The sequence below is a fragment of the Plutella xylostella genome, chromosome 24, assembly GCF_932276165.1.
Source record: "Plutella xylostella chromosome 24, ilPluXylo3.1, whole genome shotgun sequence".
Classification (NCBI taxonomy): Eukaryota; Metazoa; Arthropoda; class Insecta; order Lepidoptera; family Plutellidae; genus Plutella; species Plutella xylostella.
In genome coordinates this window covers 1458671-1478486 of record NC_064004.1, presented here as the reverse complement: position 1 = coordinate 1478486, position 19816 = coordinate 1458671, and the positions used below count along the sequence as shown (strand labels likewise).

Here is a 19816-nt window from a genome sequence, read left to right as displayed (position 1 = left end):
CGCTCCTCCTCGCTTTGCTCGTCGTCGCACCTATTTTTAGGTTTCGATCTCATGGGGTTTGTAATAATTATATTGCTCGTTAATTTTCGATTTTTTGATCATACAATATCGTGATTTTCGGGATGTAGGAGAAAAATACCACAATTTGTACATTTACTACATACTTAATATATTATTTATTAAGATAATATTAGGAGAAACAAGATTATACATAGGTATAGACGAACATAAATTTGAGCAAACGAAACTTAGGTGTTTAAAGATTGTGCCTAAAGAGTTTTAGACGAAACGAGCCTTATGCCACATAAGTCTTGGCAAAGTGATGGTTCGGCCGAAAAAGTTTAGACCATACGAGTTATGCGAAATGAGTTTTGGTCAATAAAGATTATGCGAGATGAGCGGAACCCGCTTGGACCATTACCCACCACGCTGGTCCACTGCGGGTTGGTGGGTTCACATATCTAGATTGATGTGCTAAATCTAGATATGCAGGTTTCCTCACGATGTTTTCCTTCACCGTAAGAGCGATGGTATAAATTGTACTTAAATTCAGAAAAGAACTCATTGGTACATATGTCAGCGCCGGGATTCGAACCCGCATCTCTTGCGTGAGAAGCGGGCGCTTACCCGACTGAGCTACCACCGCTCCGAATTGCCCTCGTGAAAAGAAAAAATATCAACTTTTGAAACTAAAATATTCACGAATTCCGTGGGTATTTAGATGAGACTGTTAAACAGAGTTTTAGGTAGTATATTCAAGTATACAAAGCGTTCTTACAGGAATAAAAATAACCCGACCAGTCCTCATAAATTGACAAAATACCTACCATAATGTATCAAAAACCTTTCGGAATAACCCACCTGCACCTTATACGTACCCATACTCCTTGGTTTGTTTGTTGTTTTGTTTGCAGTTCACACTCGCAGGCCAGTAACAAAACTCAGTAAGGAGGCTGAACTCAAGCGGATTGTATGTGCCGTGCGGAAAAATAAAAAATAAAAAAGTTCGCGGTTCTTTTTTTGTTCTAGGAGACTGTGGCTTTCAAGGTTTCCAGCCTTTCTCTTCTGTGTATTTGGTGAGTTTTTATTATTATTATATTCGGGTAGTTACTTTTACATAAGTGCGATTACCTACATTTGAACCTACAGTTTTTTTATGTTAGTACTAACTAATTGTACCTACTTACTCGTAAGTTTGCACGGTGAGATATCAAACTTTTTGGTGATCGATCGGTTGGTAAGGTTTTTATTTTTAGGAGCAAAAAATTTAGGGTTAAAAAAAGTTAAATAACTTAAGTACCTACCTGTTTGTTTGCAAGTGCAATATTTCTGTATATGTACGGATTGTAAGAATATTGGATAACAAGATCTACTTGGCTTGGATAAAGATTCTTTACATTTATCTGTGAAATGTATCTAACTAACTATATAGGTAGATACCTACCTGTTTCATTCACAAATTATTTCTAAGTAGGGTAAACGTACCGGTTTGCCGGCCACTACCCCTTTCCGGCCACTTCGCACGTTATTTTTAATAATAGGATAGTATTGAGACATCTCCTTTCTAATTTCGCGCCATCCGACCCGGGCGAACATCACGGTTCATAATCCAACGGCATGACCTCGACATTTGCGAACTTAGCCCTCAGTCACCATTTCAAAATTTGGTGTGTGGATTCGTGGCAAATTTAGCAGAAAAAATAGCAGGTGGACTGATTTTCAGAGGTAAGTTTTTAAGTGTTCCTACTGTTTTATAAGTGATTGAATTGGTTTGTGTGAATTAAAGTATGTTTAATTTCAATATTCAAGTGCCCAAACTAACAAACTTTTTCATAATTTGTAATATTTTCGGTGGTCGGACAATAGGTTATCGATTTATTCCAAAATCTAGTTTCCGGCCGGGTGGTCGGAAAACCGGTATATTGTAGTCATTAAATTTTGCCTATATTTCGGAAACCTTAAATGCACTAACATAGATTCCATTATATTAGTGAACAGATATAATTTTGTGAATTGACAACTAGATTCCGGCCGCCAGAATACCTCATAGTTTCAAAGTTATGACCTTAAAAAAATAACGAATGTTTAGCGGCCGATAACCAGTTCAAACAAAACCTATTTCCGGCCGTCGAAAAAGCGGCCGAAAATAGGTCAAAATTACACCTAATTCCGGCCGTCTGAAATAGCGGGCGGCAGAAAATAGGTAAAATTAAACCTGATTCCGGCCATTAGATAATAAAACGGCCGATAATGTTTATCGATGCCAATGCCAAGAGTAGCTATTTGTTTGACTTTAGATTTTAATGTGTTATTTCATAAACCCAGAACTACTGAATAAAACTCGTTTTTCTACTGTGAATTAGGTGGCCGATAACCAGTGCACTCGTGGACGATAACTGGGTAAAATGGCCGATAACCGGTACATTTGCTATTTTTACGTAAAATATTTTTTTGAAAATCATTTATCACAGCTACGTCTATAAACGTTAGGTCTTATGAAACTAGACTATTGAAAGATCGAATGATATTTTTTTGGAAAATCTTGACACACAGCATTATGATAGAAATTAACTCTGAAGTCAACAAGTCGCTTAAATGGCCGATAACCGGTACTGTTACCCTACGAGTATGTATAATAAAATATGCTCTTACCTTTCCTAATAAGTATAACAAAATGATAAATAACTAGGTAGGTACTAATTATTTACGATCATCACCCATCACGTCCCCACTGCTGGGGCACGGGTCTCCTTCCAAGGAAGGGTTTTTAGGCCTAGTCCACCACGCTGGTCTAGTGCGGGTTGGTGGACATCGTAAAAACTTACTTACACGAGTAACATTTATTTTTAGATTAGGTAGGTAGGTAGCTAAACGTAGGTAAGTACCTATTTCTCAGTAAACTCTCTTTTATTTACTTATCAAATTACCGACTTCTGATAACTTTGTTTTAGGTCAAAGGTGCTTGCAAAACACTATCTTGGGGTATCCAATAGCAACCAATATTTAATGACCGATCAAATTGTATTAATTTGTATTGAACACACAGGTCAACGTGATTTGGAAGACATTAAACCTCTCGTGACAACAAACTTAATAATTTTAATGTTTCTTTTATTTTTAATCATTCGTTTATTGAACTTGTAATTGTGTTGTTGTTTTTTTTAAATAGCTAAGTAACTTTGACGTTTTATTTGTACTTTTCTATTTAAATAAAGTGCAATCAGTATTTAAATGTTAATACGGTTAAGTTTAAAAATCCTTATAACTGCCATCAGAAACGTAAGTACTCTTAAGTACCTAACTATACCTACCAAGAGTCGATCACACTAACTTGGCAAGGCAAGGGGTTAAAGATGGGCGAATATCCTAACTAATATTATAAATGCGAAAGTAACTGTGTCTGTCTGTCTGTTACTCTTTCACGCCAAAACTACTGAACGGATTTGAATGAAATTACTTTTTATACCGGAATTCCCACAGGAAAACTTTTTAAGGCGAAGCGAAGCGCGTGGGATGGGAACTGCTAGTTATTATATATTATATATTTAAATGCATCAAGAAGGATAATACTAGAAGCCATAAACGTCAGTGATAGAAATTAGAAAGAATAATTAATATTGTTCCTCTAATAAACTTTATTCGATGTTAAATTTGGTTAGTTAAAGTTAGAGGTGTTGGATTCTACGATGCCGCTGGCTGTTCGAATCAACTCGTTTTTGAAGAGAGGAGGATTAACGTCCGAATAACTACATTAGGGTATGGGTACTCACACGACCAAAAATCAGTGACCGACTTTTTGTAGGAGGAAAATAGAACGTCTCGGTAAGAAATACTTAAGTACTCGTATATAAGTACTTAGCTAAATCAGATAAACAAAAAAACAGTCCGATTATCTGTCCTACTGTGCCCAGCAAGCAAATCTGAGTTTTGAGAGCTCTAAACAACGAAATGTTATTACGAACTAACTACTAATAACAAGTAGCAGTCGCCGTAGCCGCATCGGCATGGAAGACATCATCATCATCATCATCATCATCATCATCATCACTTAAGTACAATACAATACAATCCTCTTTATTTGCACCAAAAAACAGAAACAATACAAAATAAAACTTTAAAATAACAACAGTACAAAAAGGCGGCCTTATTGCTTATAGCAATCTCTACCAGACAACCTTTGGATGGAAGAGAGTTATACAACTTATACATACAGTGCTCCAAAATTGATAATGCGCATAGAAATCTTTGACAGATCGGTTGTTTTCGATAATGTGACACATGATATTGACTCCTATTTCTTTCGAACAAGGTGCAAAATGCAAGTGTTTTTTTTAAGGCTCTTGCGATTTAATGATTCGGTTGTGAAGATCTGCATGTGCATTATTAATATTGGACAAGTGTATGTATAAATAGATGGGTTATATAATAGATGGGTCTAAGCGCAAAAGAACCGTCTCAACAAATAACACCCCACTTTTACCTACCGCTTATACAGGATGTTGCAAAAAGGGTATATTCGCGAATTTTGAAATTCTGATTTCAGATTCGGTCTTAGATATGACATGCTGCACATGCTGGTTTCGGCTTAATATACCCTTTTTGCATCACCCTGTATAGCCCTTTTTTTAAATTAATTACTTTAAGATTTGAGACTTTATTCATTGGTAGGTACTTAAATACTATAGTTATTGTCGTTAGGTTGAACAAAATGCAGTTTTATGCTTGGTTTTTGTAAGTGGCACACTATCTTGTTCAGGTTTTGAAAGCACTAAATTTAAAATTGGTTGCTTCTGAAACGACTCCATTACCTATCATATAATACGATAATGACATGTGTCAATAAAGACAACTGGTGTCAATCGGACGATGACCCACTCTATTGACCTAACCTGCCTTTGTATAGGTCGATATAGTACTGCATGCTTGAGATTGATAAGTTAGGTATATAGGTACTTACTTACACATTTTTAGTTGCCTACTTGCAATGTGCAGCGTAAGGTCTTCTAAAATGTTTAAGGAAGTACCTAGTACCTACTTACTTTATACCTCATAGTTATGATATTAAATTGTTAGGTTAAGTATCTGTGGAAAAAGAAGATAAATACAATTAAATAAGTAGGTAGGTACTTAGTTTCTTAATTTATTTACTAACGAGCTGTTCCCGCGCGCTTCGCTTCGCCTTAAAAAGTTTTCCCGTGGGATTTCCGGGATAAAAAGTAGCCTATGCTTTTTCCCAGGGTCTAGACCGTATGTATACCAAATTTCATTCAAATCCGTTCAGTAGTTTTGGCGTGAAAGAGTAACAGACAGACAGACAGACACAGTTACTTTCGCGTTTATAATATTAGTAAGGATAAGGATAAGGATTAGTAAGGATCAATGAATGCCAAAAATTAAATGGCTGCAGGAAACGGTAACACGAAAGTTTATGACCGGAAACGGAAATCGCGAAACTGTTAAGTCTTTTCTTTTTATAATTGGCTAGCATCACAGGACACTTACTTCAAGTTCTACTCATTTTAAGTTCTCGTTTGTTATACCGGCTGTACCTAAGCAACTTGTCTATGAATCCGGAAGTTGCTTAACTACAACTTTAAAATCTCATTCCCACGGTAAGTACAGTATACCTGGCTATAAATAAGACTGATTACCGGATATTAAATAATACGGGTGAACTCCGGTGAACAGTTTGCCTACTGTTCTATCGCAAAATCTAAACGAAGTAACATTTTCGAAGTACTTACCAAATTACTTAGTGTCAATACAATAATTTGAATCCGAAAATTAAATTATTACAGAATTATTTTATTTTATTAATGAAAAACTATTACAGAATCGTTACTCTTTATTTTGCACCATGAAAGACAATATTACAATTAGGTACTAAGTAAATAAAATAGTAAGTACAAAAAGGCGGCCTTGTTGCTTAAAACAATATTTACCAGACAACCTGGATGGAATATTATTGTAGGATTCCAAGGGAAGCCTATGTTTCATATTTATTACGTAAATCAAAGCACCGGTGCCGGTGTGTTGTTAGTATATTATTAGGTACCGGCTGTAGCTCAGCTTTGTGTGACCTCTTGGCCCTGCGTAAGTAATAGTTATGCCGCGAGTGTCTTCTCGTGTTTATACAGGGTGATTTTACTAAATACAGAAGTTTATATAAAAAAAACAAAATTAAGTACGGTCGCCTTCGCCTAAAAGTATACAGGCGGAGTTTTTAAAATAGCGATCCCTGATGATGATGGGACCAGCTACATCAGTTATAAATCCGGGGACGTGTTGTGTGTGATGTGTGTAGCAGTGGTGTTTATGTGGATGTGCTTGAGCAGCATGTGAGCTTGAGATCGCTATTTTAAACACTCTTCCTGTATACTTTTAGGCGCAGGCGACCGTACATACATACAGGGTGGCCCAAAGAGTGACTTTATGGGGGTGATTTGGCTACCCCTTGACCTAAGGAATCAATTTTTTTCGTTTGGATGTCACTCTTTGAGCCACCCTGTATAAGTAATTCATTGTTATACCAAAGGTATAAATAATGCAACTGTAACGAGAAGGGTGAAGGCACCATTTAAATGTAGATATTAACTAATGGGATGTAATAAAAAATCTAACTTCTCTCAGCTAGTGGGACATCCTGTATATGTAGGTAAGTACCTACCTACATACGTATCGTCCAGTGGAAGTTTCACTTTAGAAATTGTACACAACAGCTGTTTGGTTAGATAACCATCTGATGCTAAACAAGAAGTTATTTTTTTGTTACAGTGCAGTTCAAACAGACGACCGAATAGCGTAGTGGTTAGTGGCCCTGACTACTGAGCCGAAGGTCCCGGGTTCGATTCCCGGCTGGGGCAGATATTTGTTTAAACACAGATATTTGTTCTCGGGTCTTGGATGTGCCCGTAAAATGGCAATAGGCCCGCCCCCTATTACATTGGGACTAACATAGCACTGGCGAAAAGTGGGTGCAGCAATGCACCTCTGCCTACCCCGCAAGGGAGTACATTAGTAGGTACAAGGTGTGAGTGATTGTTTTAGTGCAGTTCAAACTTGATTATGCTTGAAGTTGGCTAACCAACGGTATAGGCGGTGTTTAAGTTTGAAAAGGTAGTTACAAATTTAATTTTGAAACCTTCGATTCCAACTTTAGAACTACCAATTTGTTTGGACCGACTCGTACCTATATATTGCTATGTTTATGGTCACAGGTCTGTAACTGTAACATAGAGGTACTTGCCTTGCACTTACACAAATTTAATCAGTTCCAATTTCTAATTAAGCAAAGTCTCCAGTAGGCAAACAGTTTCCCCCAAACCATCCTTAATTGTAAGGTCTTACTTTTAATTTTATAGCTATATATTCCCGCACAGTGTGCACATTGCCTGGTTTACCTTGAAACTAGGTACTAACCTACCTAGTTATATACCTACATACGGTTGAGTATAGTATCTCTCAAGAATGCTTTGATAAGTGCGAAGTACCTAGGTAGGTATATCCTATTATTATCCAACCAAACAATGAGTCACTTATAATTATAGGTAGGTACCTAATCGTAGCCATAAGTAACACCAGAGACTAATACACATTAGTCTATGGTAACACGTAGGTAAGTACTTATTTCATTCATTAAGTACCTAAACGTATAAGTTTTTTGTAGTAAGTAGTTACTTACAATAATTTATGTATAAGTAGTTATACTTCAAAGTATATTTATGAGTTACAGTTTATAGTTTATACTTTACTAACTATAAATAGTAAACCACTTCGATATTTAGGTACTTAACTAACTAAATAACTAGTTATTATTCTGTGACAATAGGTTTATAGGTGCAGTCAGCAAAAAAGCAAAATGTCCAAGTCCATATTCTACGCAACATCGCCACGTGAAAAAGATCCCATTAATTAAACACTCGTAACGTTTTTACTTCCACCCTCATTTGGTACAGTCGTTTTATAACTTTTAATTAATTCATTTTTTGCGAAATATATGTGAATGAACTTGAAGCAGTATTGTTGATCGTGGGAACCCCCCGCCTCCCACACTCGATTCTATCTGTAACTAATGCAATGTGTACAGTCTAAACTTGTTTTTAGCACCATAAGTAACAAAAGACTATGGTAGTATGTATGTATAGGTATAGGTAGTTCCCTATTTAGTTAAGTAAGTACTCAATTAATTTAAAAATAATTGAGCAAGCGTTATTTTTCGATTACAAGTTAGTAAAAGTAATGGGTTAGTCACTAGATGGCAGAGATATGTCTAAGCTAGATGGTTTGTTAAATAAATATATTTACTTAGAAATGTATTGTGTCTGACCTGTTTTAAAATAAAATAACCCATAATCAAAATAGTTACAGTCTGGGTAAAGAAAGCTGACCCCATCTCAGAGTGACAATAATTAATGTTAATCGCGAAGTCAAAACACAGTTAACATTAACGAAGTACCTAATTAGTGTCAAATACAAACATTTTGAATCCGAAAAGGGTATTCAAAACAAATTCGCGATAGGTACACAGGTTTCTGTCTCTAATAGTATGCCATACCTATCAAAACAACACAAAACCATGACGAATTTGATCAGATACAGCATACAGACATTAACACTGGCCGATGGCCATGGATAACCTAACCCACTAACAATAATAAATACACAGATTTGTTACAGACAATGACTATTTGGCTATTTAATGTATAAATCGTATAAAAGTACTTATGTACTTATAAGTTGTTTAGATAGTTATTTATGTTGTATACCTACTTTCTAATAGTTTCTAAGTGGAAAGGTTTATTACTCTTAAAAGGCTTTGATGGTCGATTTAAGACCTTTGTGATCAGGCTTTGAGATATTGACGAGGAATGGCAGAACAACCTAAGCACGGTCGCCTGCGTTTAAAATTATACAGGGGGAGTTTTTAAAATAGCGATCTCAAGCTCACATGCTGCTCAAGCACATCCACATAAACACCACTGCTACACACATCACACACAACAGGTCCCCGGATTTATAACAGATGTAGCTGGTCCCTTTATCATCAGGGATCTATACTACTTTTAGGCGCAGGCCACCGTACCTACATGGTCGCGTCTTTTCTGATCTTTTTATACCCTAGGCCCTAGAGTGCTGTGTGGTTTTGATTTTTCTATTTTTTCCACGTGCTTACGTCAGCATTTACCAGGTAGCGAGCAGTATCGCCAAAGTACAATAGGTACCGCTATTCATAAGGCTATTTAGTACACCACAGTTAGGTGAGAAGAGACCTACTTGTGAAGAGAAAGTTTCCGAATGCATCGATAGTAACATGTGAACTAAATCTATACAGGGTGTTACAAAAGGGTATACTAAGCCGAAACCTAGGTACATGTGCAGCATGGTATATCTAAGCCCGAAACTGAAATCAAAACTTCAAAATTTGCGAAAAAAATTATTCTCCATAGTAAAAAGTCACGTGACCAACAAAGTTTCTATGGAAAATGTTTTTTTATTTCGGCTTAGTATACGCTTTTTGCAACACCCTGTATACCTATTGTGTATTGTTCTTGTGTTAGAATGAGGTACCTGATTTACGTAGTACAGTATCAGACGCAGATAACTGACCCCCATCACTTAGAGTTCAATTTAGGTCCATTTATCAGATATCTACTACTCATGCATGTATTAATTATGTATGACTGAATGTAACAAAAATTTTCAACAAAATTATATTTCAATAGCATTTTTTTGTTTCAGAACAAAATGAAGGTTCTATTTGTGGTCTGCGTGGCAGCGCTAGTGTGCGGCGCGCTCGCCAAGAATAAGAAGAACGATGAGTCGAAGGTAACTACTACTGGGTGGATTTCCCGCGGCCAAAAATTGCGTGGCATCAATGAAATCGGTACTAAAAAGCCAAGTTATGATTTTCTAATATTTTTTTCCGGTTAAGTGAAATAGTTATCTATGTGTACCACTAAATATTGAATTAATAGGATTAATGGATATTTTTAAATAAAATATTAAACCTCCAAATCTTTCATTGCCGTGTCTGTCCCCACGTAACCACGTTTTTTATTATTCTTCATTGATGAAAAAATATTGAGTATTGATAGTTAAACTTAGTTTCATTTGATACATTAATAGTTAAAGTATTGTCACGGAATACATTTATTGAAATATATAAAGAATATAACGAACGGTAAGTGAAAATTCATGTGTCCCAGAACTTCTGTTCATTCATTGCCGTGTCCTAAACATGATTAAGGATATTGTTTTACCTATGAACTTGGGTGCCCCTCTGAGTGCGCTAATCGTTTCTTACAAGTGTCGCCTAACTGCTAGACGTGGCAGGAGGTTCATCGGTGCCCGCGTTTTTTGCGCAATAGTGAATATCAGTAAAATTTTTGGGGACTGGACAATTTTTCTTTCATTGCCGTGGATAGATATAACTTCTATAAAATTAAGTTTGTCTTCTAGAATACGCATTCAAAAGAAAGCTTTTTGAAAATATTTACCTTATAAAGTGTTTATTTCTTCGAATAGTTAATACTTTTTTAGTTATTTATATTTAATGCCTTGGTTTTCATTCCCATGCTTTCATTTCCGTGGCTTCCGTGGCCAATATTTGCTACGGCAATGAAAAAAAAGCCACGGAAATGAAAAAAATTTCATTGCCATGTCTTGTTAAATAATTTGTATTCATTGCCGTGGTTAGGTTATTCATTTCCGTGGCCAGGTTATTCATTTCCGTGACTTATGTTTTCATCGCCGTGGTATGTATGATTAGGCAAAGTAACATATCTTTACCATCTTTTACCTGTAATACAGGTAATACCGATAACTGACATTACCTACAGGACTAGTCAAATTACCTCAAAAAAAATAAAAAAAAACAAAAAATATATATTAAACACCATAGAATTCAAAAAAGTTAGTAGGTACAAATAAATAATTTTAGGAAATTAAATAAAAGGGTGATAGGTTATAAATTATCGAAATTCGGTGGCTTCCACACTAGGCTCAGCCTGTGTCGTGGATGCCAGTGTACATGGTTACAAATAAAATGATTAACTAAGTATGTAGGTGGTACTTATAGAACTTTTAAATCTAAATAATGTTATTAGCTTAATAGCTTAATTAGCTTAATAGCTTAATTAGCTTAATAGCTTACCTCTTTTTGCAGTTCGTTAAAACGGGTGCGTATCGCGATGTATAAAAACGAAATATATAATATTACATTAATAATAACAATCCCAACATAATTATAATGAACGTTATGTATAAATAAGATCGGTGGTAGCTCAGTCGGGTAAGCGCCCGCTTCCCACGCCAATGATGCGGGTGCGAAGTCCGGCACTGACATTTACCAATGTGTTCCTTTGAATTTAAATACAATGTGTATACCATCACTCTTACGGTGAAGGAAAACATCGTGAAGAATCCTGCATATCTACTTATAGATTTAGCACATCTAGATAATATGTGAACCCACCAACCCGCTGTGGACCAGCGTGGTGGGAAATAGTCCAAGCTTAGAAAGGCAGCTTAGACCTTGGGGATATGCACATTGCACAAAGGTCCCATTCGAGAGAGCCAGGTGCAGGTACTAACACCTCCCACAGATAGTAGAATAGAATATAATAGAACAAACATCTCTGCAGGAACTCAGCTGGATGCTAAGTGGCCTTAATGCTGCTTGCACCGTGTAGGCCTCCGTATGAACTTGGGCAAGACAAAAGTCATGTAGAATGTTCACATAAAACCGGAGCCGGTGATCGTTCGTGAGACAACTACATGCGAAGTTGTGCAATAATATGATTACCTGAGGCAGACTATTCGGCTAGGCAGAAGCAACTTCGACAAGAAGGCTGAAATGCGCATCCAACACTCTTCAACCATTGCGCTCTGCCAGTTATGACATAATATGGTGCATATACGTGGACACTGATGGTGGGACTGGTCCACCGATTTAAAGTCACTCAGCATGCTATGGAGAGAGCTATGCTTGGGGTTTCTCTTATGGATGGTATCCGAAAAAGAGGTTATACGTCAAAGGACTAAGGTTACCAACATAGCTGTCAAAATATGCAAGCTTAGGCAGGTAGCCGGTAGTAGCTGGATTCGGAAGACCGAGGACCGAGTGTTGTGGCGCTCCTTGGGAGAGGCCTATGTCCAGCATTGGATGATTATAGGCTGATGATGATAACATGTACATTTCATATTATTATACCAATTAAAATATACTATGATTTAGCATAAAGTTCATAAAATATCACATAATCTGTTAAATTACACAACACCATCAAAACCTCTAGCACCACAACCTAAAGATAGGTGCGATGACGAGAAAAGCAAGGAGGAGCGGTTAAGTGCACATGTTCATCAAAAGCGAAACGGGGCTACATGGGGAGACGCTCTATGTTTAGGTTTTGGTGCAAGGAGTTTTGTATTATTATTGGCGCTATGTAGGGAGACGCTTAGCTGACCAACATGTGCACCTAACCGCACCTATCTTTATATTTTGGTGCTAGGTGTTTTGCCGGTGTTGTGTAATTCAACACAGATTATGTCATATTATAGTATATTTTATGAATTTTACATAAAATGAACAGTATACGATATTGTATATTATACCTTATGAAAATATAGATGTTATAGGTAAGGTTTATCATATGTTGTGAACGTTATTAGTGTGAAATGAAACATTTTGTTTTATACGTCGCAATACGGACCTTACAATGCTACTTAGAGAATTCCATACTATATTCTTATTTTTTTATACATACTGTCGTTCTTTCTTTCGTTCCAATATCTATCCAAATATTTCTGCCATACATAACTGTCCAAGTTTGCGTTTCCCACACAGTTTTAAAAAAAATTGCAGTGGATTGATTCTTTCATTTCCATTGTATACAGTTCTTTCATTGCCGTGGAAGTTTGTTTCATTGCCGTGGGCCTTTCTTTCATTGCCGTGGACGCTTGTTTCATTGCCGTGAACGCATGTTTCATCGCCGTGGCACGAAATTTTTAATCATCCGTATCTCATTCAGTTTTTAACTTATCTGCTACCCATTTAGTAAGAACACTAACATTAACAAAAACTTTAATAAAAGCGTTTTTCTAATATAAAAAACCTTAAGATAAAAAAGTCCACGGAAATGAAGATTTTTTAGGACTTGTTGAAATCCACCCTACTAATAGATTACTATTTACCTACCTACTATACTAGAAGATTAAATGCAATTTCTGTATAGTCGGGCATAGCATAACCAGGTATTAGTGGTTGACTTTTGACACATCTGTCCAGAATTTTATATGGAAATTACGTGGGTATAGATGATGAACCAATCCCTGGTCGGTTAGATAACCGACTATGGAGAAATTGGAGCTAAGAATTGCTTCTAGGCATACACTAGATTACCTACTATTTACCTACTCCTAGAAAATTCAAAGTATGTCCAAAAATGACTGTATCCCATAAATACATTGTTTTACCTGATGTAGCATAAATTCTCTGTCATTTAAAAAAAATCACCATGGGGTTAAATTTATAGGGTTACAGATAGGTACGGTTATCTTCATCAGCCTATAGCAGTCCACTGCTGGACGTAGGCCTCTCCCAAAGCACGCCACTGGATGCGATCTTTTCCGCGTCCATATGTATGGTTATAACCGCGCATAAAATAAAAACATTTCACTCTATTGCAGGTGAAGATAGCAGTGTACTACGAGTCCCTATGCCCGGACAGTAAGAAGTTCATCACGAGCCAGCTGGCGCCCGTGTGGAGGGACTTCCGCGGAGGGGTCAAGGTCAAACTCGTGCCGTACGGCAAGGCCACGGTGAGGAAAAGGCTAATAAATGATTGTTACTTAGGTGCAGTCAAGGCCTAAAACATTCGGCAGTCGGGTAAAAATACAGATAGCATTGTCACTCGGCGATAAGCTAGGGGTATCACTCTCTAAAGCTGCGTATAGACCGGGCCAAGGGTATTATGTATGATAAATATCCATCGTTGGGCGTTCGTTGGGCCGATCTGTACGCAGCTTAAATGGAAGAACGAACGAACGAGAATTGTAATGCAATCGGCAAAAGGAGACAGATTCATGGTCAGCGCTGCGGTTTTGTTTTACCTATCTATCTCGTTGTATTAAGTAAGCTTTAGAGATTAACATTCAGAGAGTGACCCCCCAGGGGTAAGATTTGGTTGCCCGAGACTGTACCTTCCTTACCAGTATTATAATATGACATAATACGTAGTGATGTGCTAATGAATCAATATCCAGAGAATATCCCTAAACTGTGGTAGGCCTATTCAGTTCCGCTGACAACCACCGGCCTGGAGCGACCACACCAAGAAATGACGAATATCGCGTGTGTCTACAGTCAATTAGCAACTGCTTGTTACCTAGGTTGATTTAATTTGTAAGGTAAATACCTATTTTTGTTATAATTTATGTGTAATACCTAGTTATTAGATACTAAGAAGATTTGTAAACCCTTTATATTAGTTTTAATTTGCTGTGCCCGACAGGGTCCATATAGTTCTTAATTTAATGTATTTAACACCTGTAAAACTTATGGATGCAATAAAAGATTGAGTATTGAGTATTGAGTAGGTTTAGATGTGCTAGGTGGAATAACCATTAGATATAGGTAGGTCACCTATATTTTTGGAGTGGCTTAGAGGAACTCCTACTTAATTTAAAATTTCATCTTCCGTTCATCCTACCTAATCATGAATATACTTAATAATTATTTTTTCAGCACGACAAAGTAAACGGCAAATGGCAGTTCACGTGTCACCACGGACCCGATGAGTGCTACGGAAACAAGGTAATAATAATTGTTTATTTCAGATACATAGCCATAGTTAAAAGTAAATAACATTGGTATCATTTAATAGGTACACCGGCCCGGGTTTAGATATAGCCCATCATAATCAGTGTAGGGTAAGGGAAGGCGCACAACGTAAGGAGGAAGGAGCCATACCGAGTGACGTATCAACTGTAAGTTCCTTTCATCACACTGCCAAACCCTAGACACACTCTAGTGTTTGTCACGCTAAGAAGAATACTGCGGTGTAAAAAAAATTAGAGAACTCCTTGGCTAATCTATTCACCATGATCTTCTTAGCGTTCACACAATTTAACTCTGCCACAGATCCAGGCGTGCATCCTGAAGGCCAAGCAGCTCACAGACACGGAGAAGATGGAGCTGGTCATCTGTCTCATGTCGCAGGCCAGCCCCGACAAGGCGCTGGACACTGTGAGTACATACACACACATACAGACACACACACACACTCATGTTGCAGGCCAGCCCCGACAAGGCGCTGGACACTGTGAGTACATACACACACATACAGACACACACACACACACTCATGTCGCAGGCCAGCCCCGACAAGGCGCTGGACACTGTGAGTACATACACACACATACAGACACACACACACACTCATGTCGCAGGCCAGCCCCGACAAGGCGCTGGACACTGTGAGTACATACACACACATACAGACACACACACACACTCATGTCGCAGGCCAGCCCCGACAAGGCGCTGGACACTGTGAGTACATACACACACATACAGACACACACACACACTCATGTCGCAGGCCAGCCCCGACAAGGCGCTGGACACTGTGAGTACATACACACACATACAGACACACACACACTCATGTCGCAGGCCAGCCCCGACAAGGCGCTGGACACTGTGAGTACATACACACACATACAGACACACACACACACACTCATGTCGCAGGCCAGCCCCGACAAGGCGCTGGACACTGTGAGTACATACACACACATACAGACACACACACACACACTCATGTCGCAGGCCAGCCCCGACAAGGCGCTGGACACTGTGAGTACATACACACACATACAGACACACACACACACTCATGTCGCAGGCCAGCCCCGACAAGGCGCTGGACACTGTGAGTACATACACACACATACAGACACACACACACACTCATGTCGCAGGCCAGCCCCGACAAGGCGCTGGACACTGTGAGTACATACACACACATACAGACACACACACACACTCATGTCGCAGGCCAGCCCCGACAAGGCGCTGGACACTGTGAGTACATACACACACATACAGACACACACACACTCATGTCGCAGGCCAGCCCCGACAAGGCGCTGGACACTGTGAGTACATACACACACATACAGACACACACACACACACTCATGTCGCAGGCCAGCCCCGACAAGGCGCTGGACACTGTGAGTACATACACACACATACAGACACACACACACACTCATGTCGCAGGCCAGCCCCGACAAGGCGCTGGACACTGTGAGTACATACACACACATACAGACACACACACACACTCATGTCGCAGGCCAGCCCCGACAAGGCGCTGGACACTGTGAGTACATACACACACATACAGACACACACACACACTCATGTCGCAGGCCAGCCCCGACAAGGCGCTGGACACTGTGAGTACATAGTATACACATACACCCTGTCCCAGAGTAGCCACGACTGGCTGGACACCGTGAGTTAAAAAAATATATCATAAATTTAAATTTACTCGTACCACTCATGGTAAATCTGTGTAGGTATAAGCACCTATGCATAAGATTGAGTAAATTGAGTTACATTAATAAAATAAAAAAAAGTTCGTAATTACGGCCACAGGTGATAAATTGATAACACACACGCACGGGAGCATCACAGGAGCCCTGACATAGGTATTATGATGAAAAGTCAATGGCAGGTGGAACTTTTTCACACACTTTTACAGGATCAGGTTTTACTGCACTCTTCTATACATATTATTATAGGTAAATTTTTAATGTTATTTTTACCTATCACTTATCCTGATCCGAATCTCTCAAAGCGAAGCTAAGTTTTTCTTCCATGTTTCTTGCAGTGCCTGACTCAAGTGAAGAGAGAAGACCAGTCAGTCAAGATCAAGGAATGCGCGTCCGGAGAAAAGGGAGACAATCTGCTCGCCTCCTACGGAGACAAGGTAACATTAGCAGTTCAGCACCCTCTTCCACATGGTAAAATGAGTCTGGCATAAACGTGGTGATTCCTACGGAGACAAGGTAGTTACAGTTCAATTCAAACAACGAGTTGGCGGAATGCACTTTTGTACAATGTCAAATTAACTAACCGCCAGTTTGGCAAAGCGCAAAAGTGTGAACGGAGCCAACACGCAGGAACTAAACTACTTACTTACTTATCATACGATCTGACAATAATTTAGTTCTGTGAGCGCAGCGCCGCATCTATCCTTGAATAAGTACACTGTACCCCTTTTATATCTCTAGTCCATCCATCCAAAGGTTGTCTGGAAGAGATCGCTATAAGCGATAAGACCGCCTTTTGTACCCTAGTTAAGTGTCTATGTAAAATTGTTAATTATTTCTTGGTGTACAAATAAAGAGTACTCTATCTATCTATCTATCTATCTGACTTCAGTGGTGGCGAGGACTATGAGTACCTACTAACATTGTTTTGTTTAATTTTCAGAGTGATGCAGTCCAGAGGCCACTGTCGTTCGTGCCCACCATTGTCATCAATGAGGTAATCTTTAACTACCTTTGTAGGTAATAAGTACATAATTATTGCGTTAAAAGTTTTGTAGGAACATAATTGTACCTAATTCGTACATAGTTACCTATGTATGTGAAAAACATAACCAACGTTAAACCCACCACACTCACGACGACGACGAAAATATGACATACCTAACCTGTGAGGCTGTGACCTAAAAAAGAACAAATCAAAAATCGATTCCGCCATCTGTGAGCTATACACTACCACAGGCAGATACATACACACAGATACGTTAAACTTATAACAAACTAATTCCGTTGCAGAAATTCGAGCAAGCCGTGCACGACCGCTCGTTCACGGACCTCAAGGGCGCCGTGTGCGCCGCCGCCCCCAGCAAGCCCGCCTACTGCCAGTGACACTAGAATAGAATAATCAGGGCAACTTTTACCAAACGCTAAACGTATTTAAATGAAATTTTAAGGGTAAATATATTTTGTACTAACTGACAGACATTTGACTGGCGATTAAATAGGTACGTTTAGCGTTTTGTGAAATTCCACCTAAAATTATTATAAACATGGACGTAGAAAACAAAACTGACGGTGCTGTCACGATATTAATAGGTTAAAATTTCCGGTTATTCCGACTTGACTGCCTAGAAAATTCACCCTGGGTTTTGGGAAAGTGTGTGCGAGAATTTACCCTACCGAATAAAATAGTAGGTTTAATTCTCGGACAGTATTCGTTTTCCTACAAACTTGGTCGATGCAATGACCCTTCTGACGTAGCATTTTTCACTCTGGGGGTCAGGTTTCTTAGCCCCAGACTGTACTTTTTATGGAAAACATCCATAAGAAATTCCATCCGTTGGTTTTTCTATGTTCAGAAGTTTAGATTTAAGATAAAAGTACATTTTCCAAGACAATCTGAGTACAATACTCCACTTTGTAATAATAAAAAAGAAAGATTGTATTTTTGCAATACTTATCATACTCAAGAATCAAGTAGCGTCCTCTAGTGGCGAAACTGGGCAACTATTGCCTTCTGAGCAAGACAACGCCATCCAGTGGTGTTTAAAATAACTAGGCATAATATTAGTGCATTTACCTTATTAAAAAAACTCTTTTTCATACTCTCTTGGCGTTGTTATTTGTACTGATTTTACTCTACTGGTTTTTTAATGAAATTAAATTAAGTTCTTAGTAAATCTATGTATTTTTATTGACTGTTGCCAATAATAATAATATGTGGGGACTTCTCACACACGGCCATCCGGCCCCAAGCTAGGCAGAGCTTGTAATATGGGTATCGGACAGCTGATATACTGAAGGTACAACTGAGGTTTCAAATAACACTTCACAGATAGCAAATCAGGTAATTTTATTTACATAATACATGTCACTATATGGCTATTCACTCATTCAGAACTTATATATCTATACATATACTCTATATATACAGATATTAGCAACATTTTAAGTATTAACGTTTCATTATTTTATCCATAAAGATTCCTAATACTTAGATAACTGATGCAACGTTCTTCATTGGTTGTCACTTGTCACTATAAAAATACTTGATTTGGGAAATACAACATAAATAATTTAGTACAGGATGTTAAGATCTATAATTTTATTGTTAAATATATTTTATATTTGTGATAGGTGTTGATTTAAATTATATTTATGGAAAATAATAATAATGTCATAGTTTGATGTAGGTATTTTTTCGCAAATAACTAATATATTTTATTGTCTTTAGAAAAACAGATGAATGATGATGGTGATAGTTTAAAGTGAGAGTTTTCAAATCACAACTGTGTATATTAGAATTTTAATAACATGATTGTAATTGGCCAAGTTATTATTGAGCCAGGCTTAAGTTCAAAATTACTTAAATAGATTCACTCAAATGAGAAAATGAGTACCAATTATAAATGGCATAATGTATGTGTCACAGGCATCTGGTTGTATCACTAACGCGTTCATTGGATGGCGTTATTCAATTGTATGACTAGGCCGAACGTTGATTGTACAAGCGTCACCTAACGCCATCCAATGAACAGCTAGTGATTCAACCAAAAAGGAGATACAACCAGATGCCTGCGACATATGTATAGTTAAATCGAACCAGCAACTTAACTCGTAACCGTTATAATGGCCGGGAAATAAATGTAATTTACAAAAATATATTTCTAATTTGTAAAGTATAATTATAAAGTTCATTAAAACATAATTATCACGGCACAACCTTCTATATGAAAAAAAAATGTTACTTATT

At 38.0% G+C, this 19816-nt stretch overlaps 1 protein-coding gene across 2 annotated transcripts; it reads left to right on the top strand.

Annotated features, from left to right (window-relative positions):
* The first annotated feature begins 927 nt into the window (after positions 1-927).
* LOC105386824 (GILT-like protein 1) lies at positions 928-17969 on the top strand. Of its 2 annotated transcripts, none has more exons than XM_048629990.1 (8): positions 928-1076; positions 9739-9825; positions 13690-13821; positions 14747-14815; positions 15143-15247; positions 16905-17003; positions 17510-17563; positions 17860-17969. In XM_048629990.1, exons 2-8 carry the CDS (start codon positions 9745-9747, stop codon positions 17950-17952), a joined length of 633 nt encoding a protein of 210 aa, XP_048485947.1. In that variant the 5' UTR covers positions 928-1076; positions 9739-9744; the 3' UTR covers positions 17953-17969. The 2 variants fall into 2 exon arrangements, with proteins under 2 accessions (XP_048485947.1, XP_048485946.1); XM_048629989.1 differs by lacking the exon at positions 928-1076 and adding an exon at positions 3139-3279.
* Positions 17970-19816: the final 1847 nt, after the last annotated feature.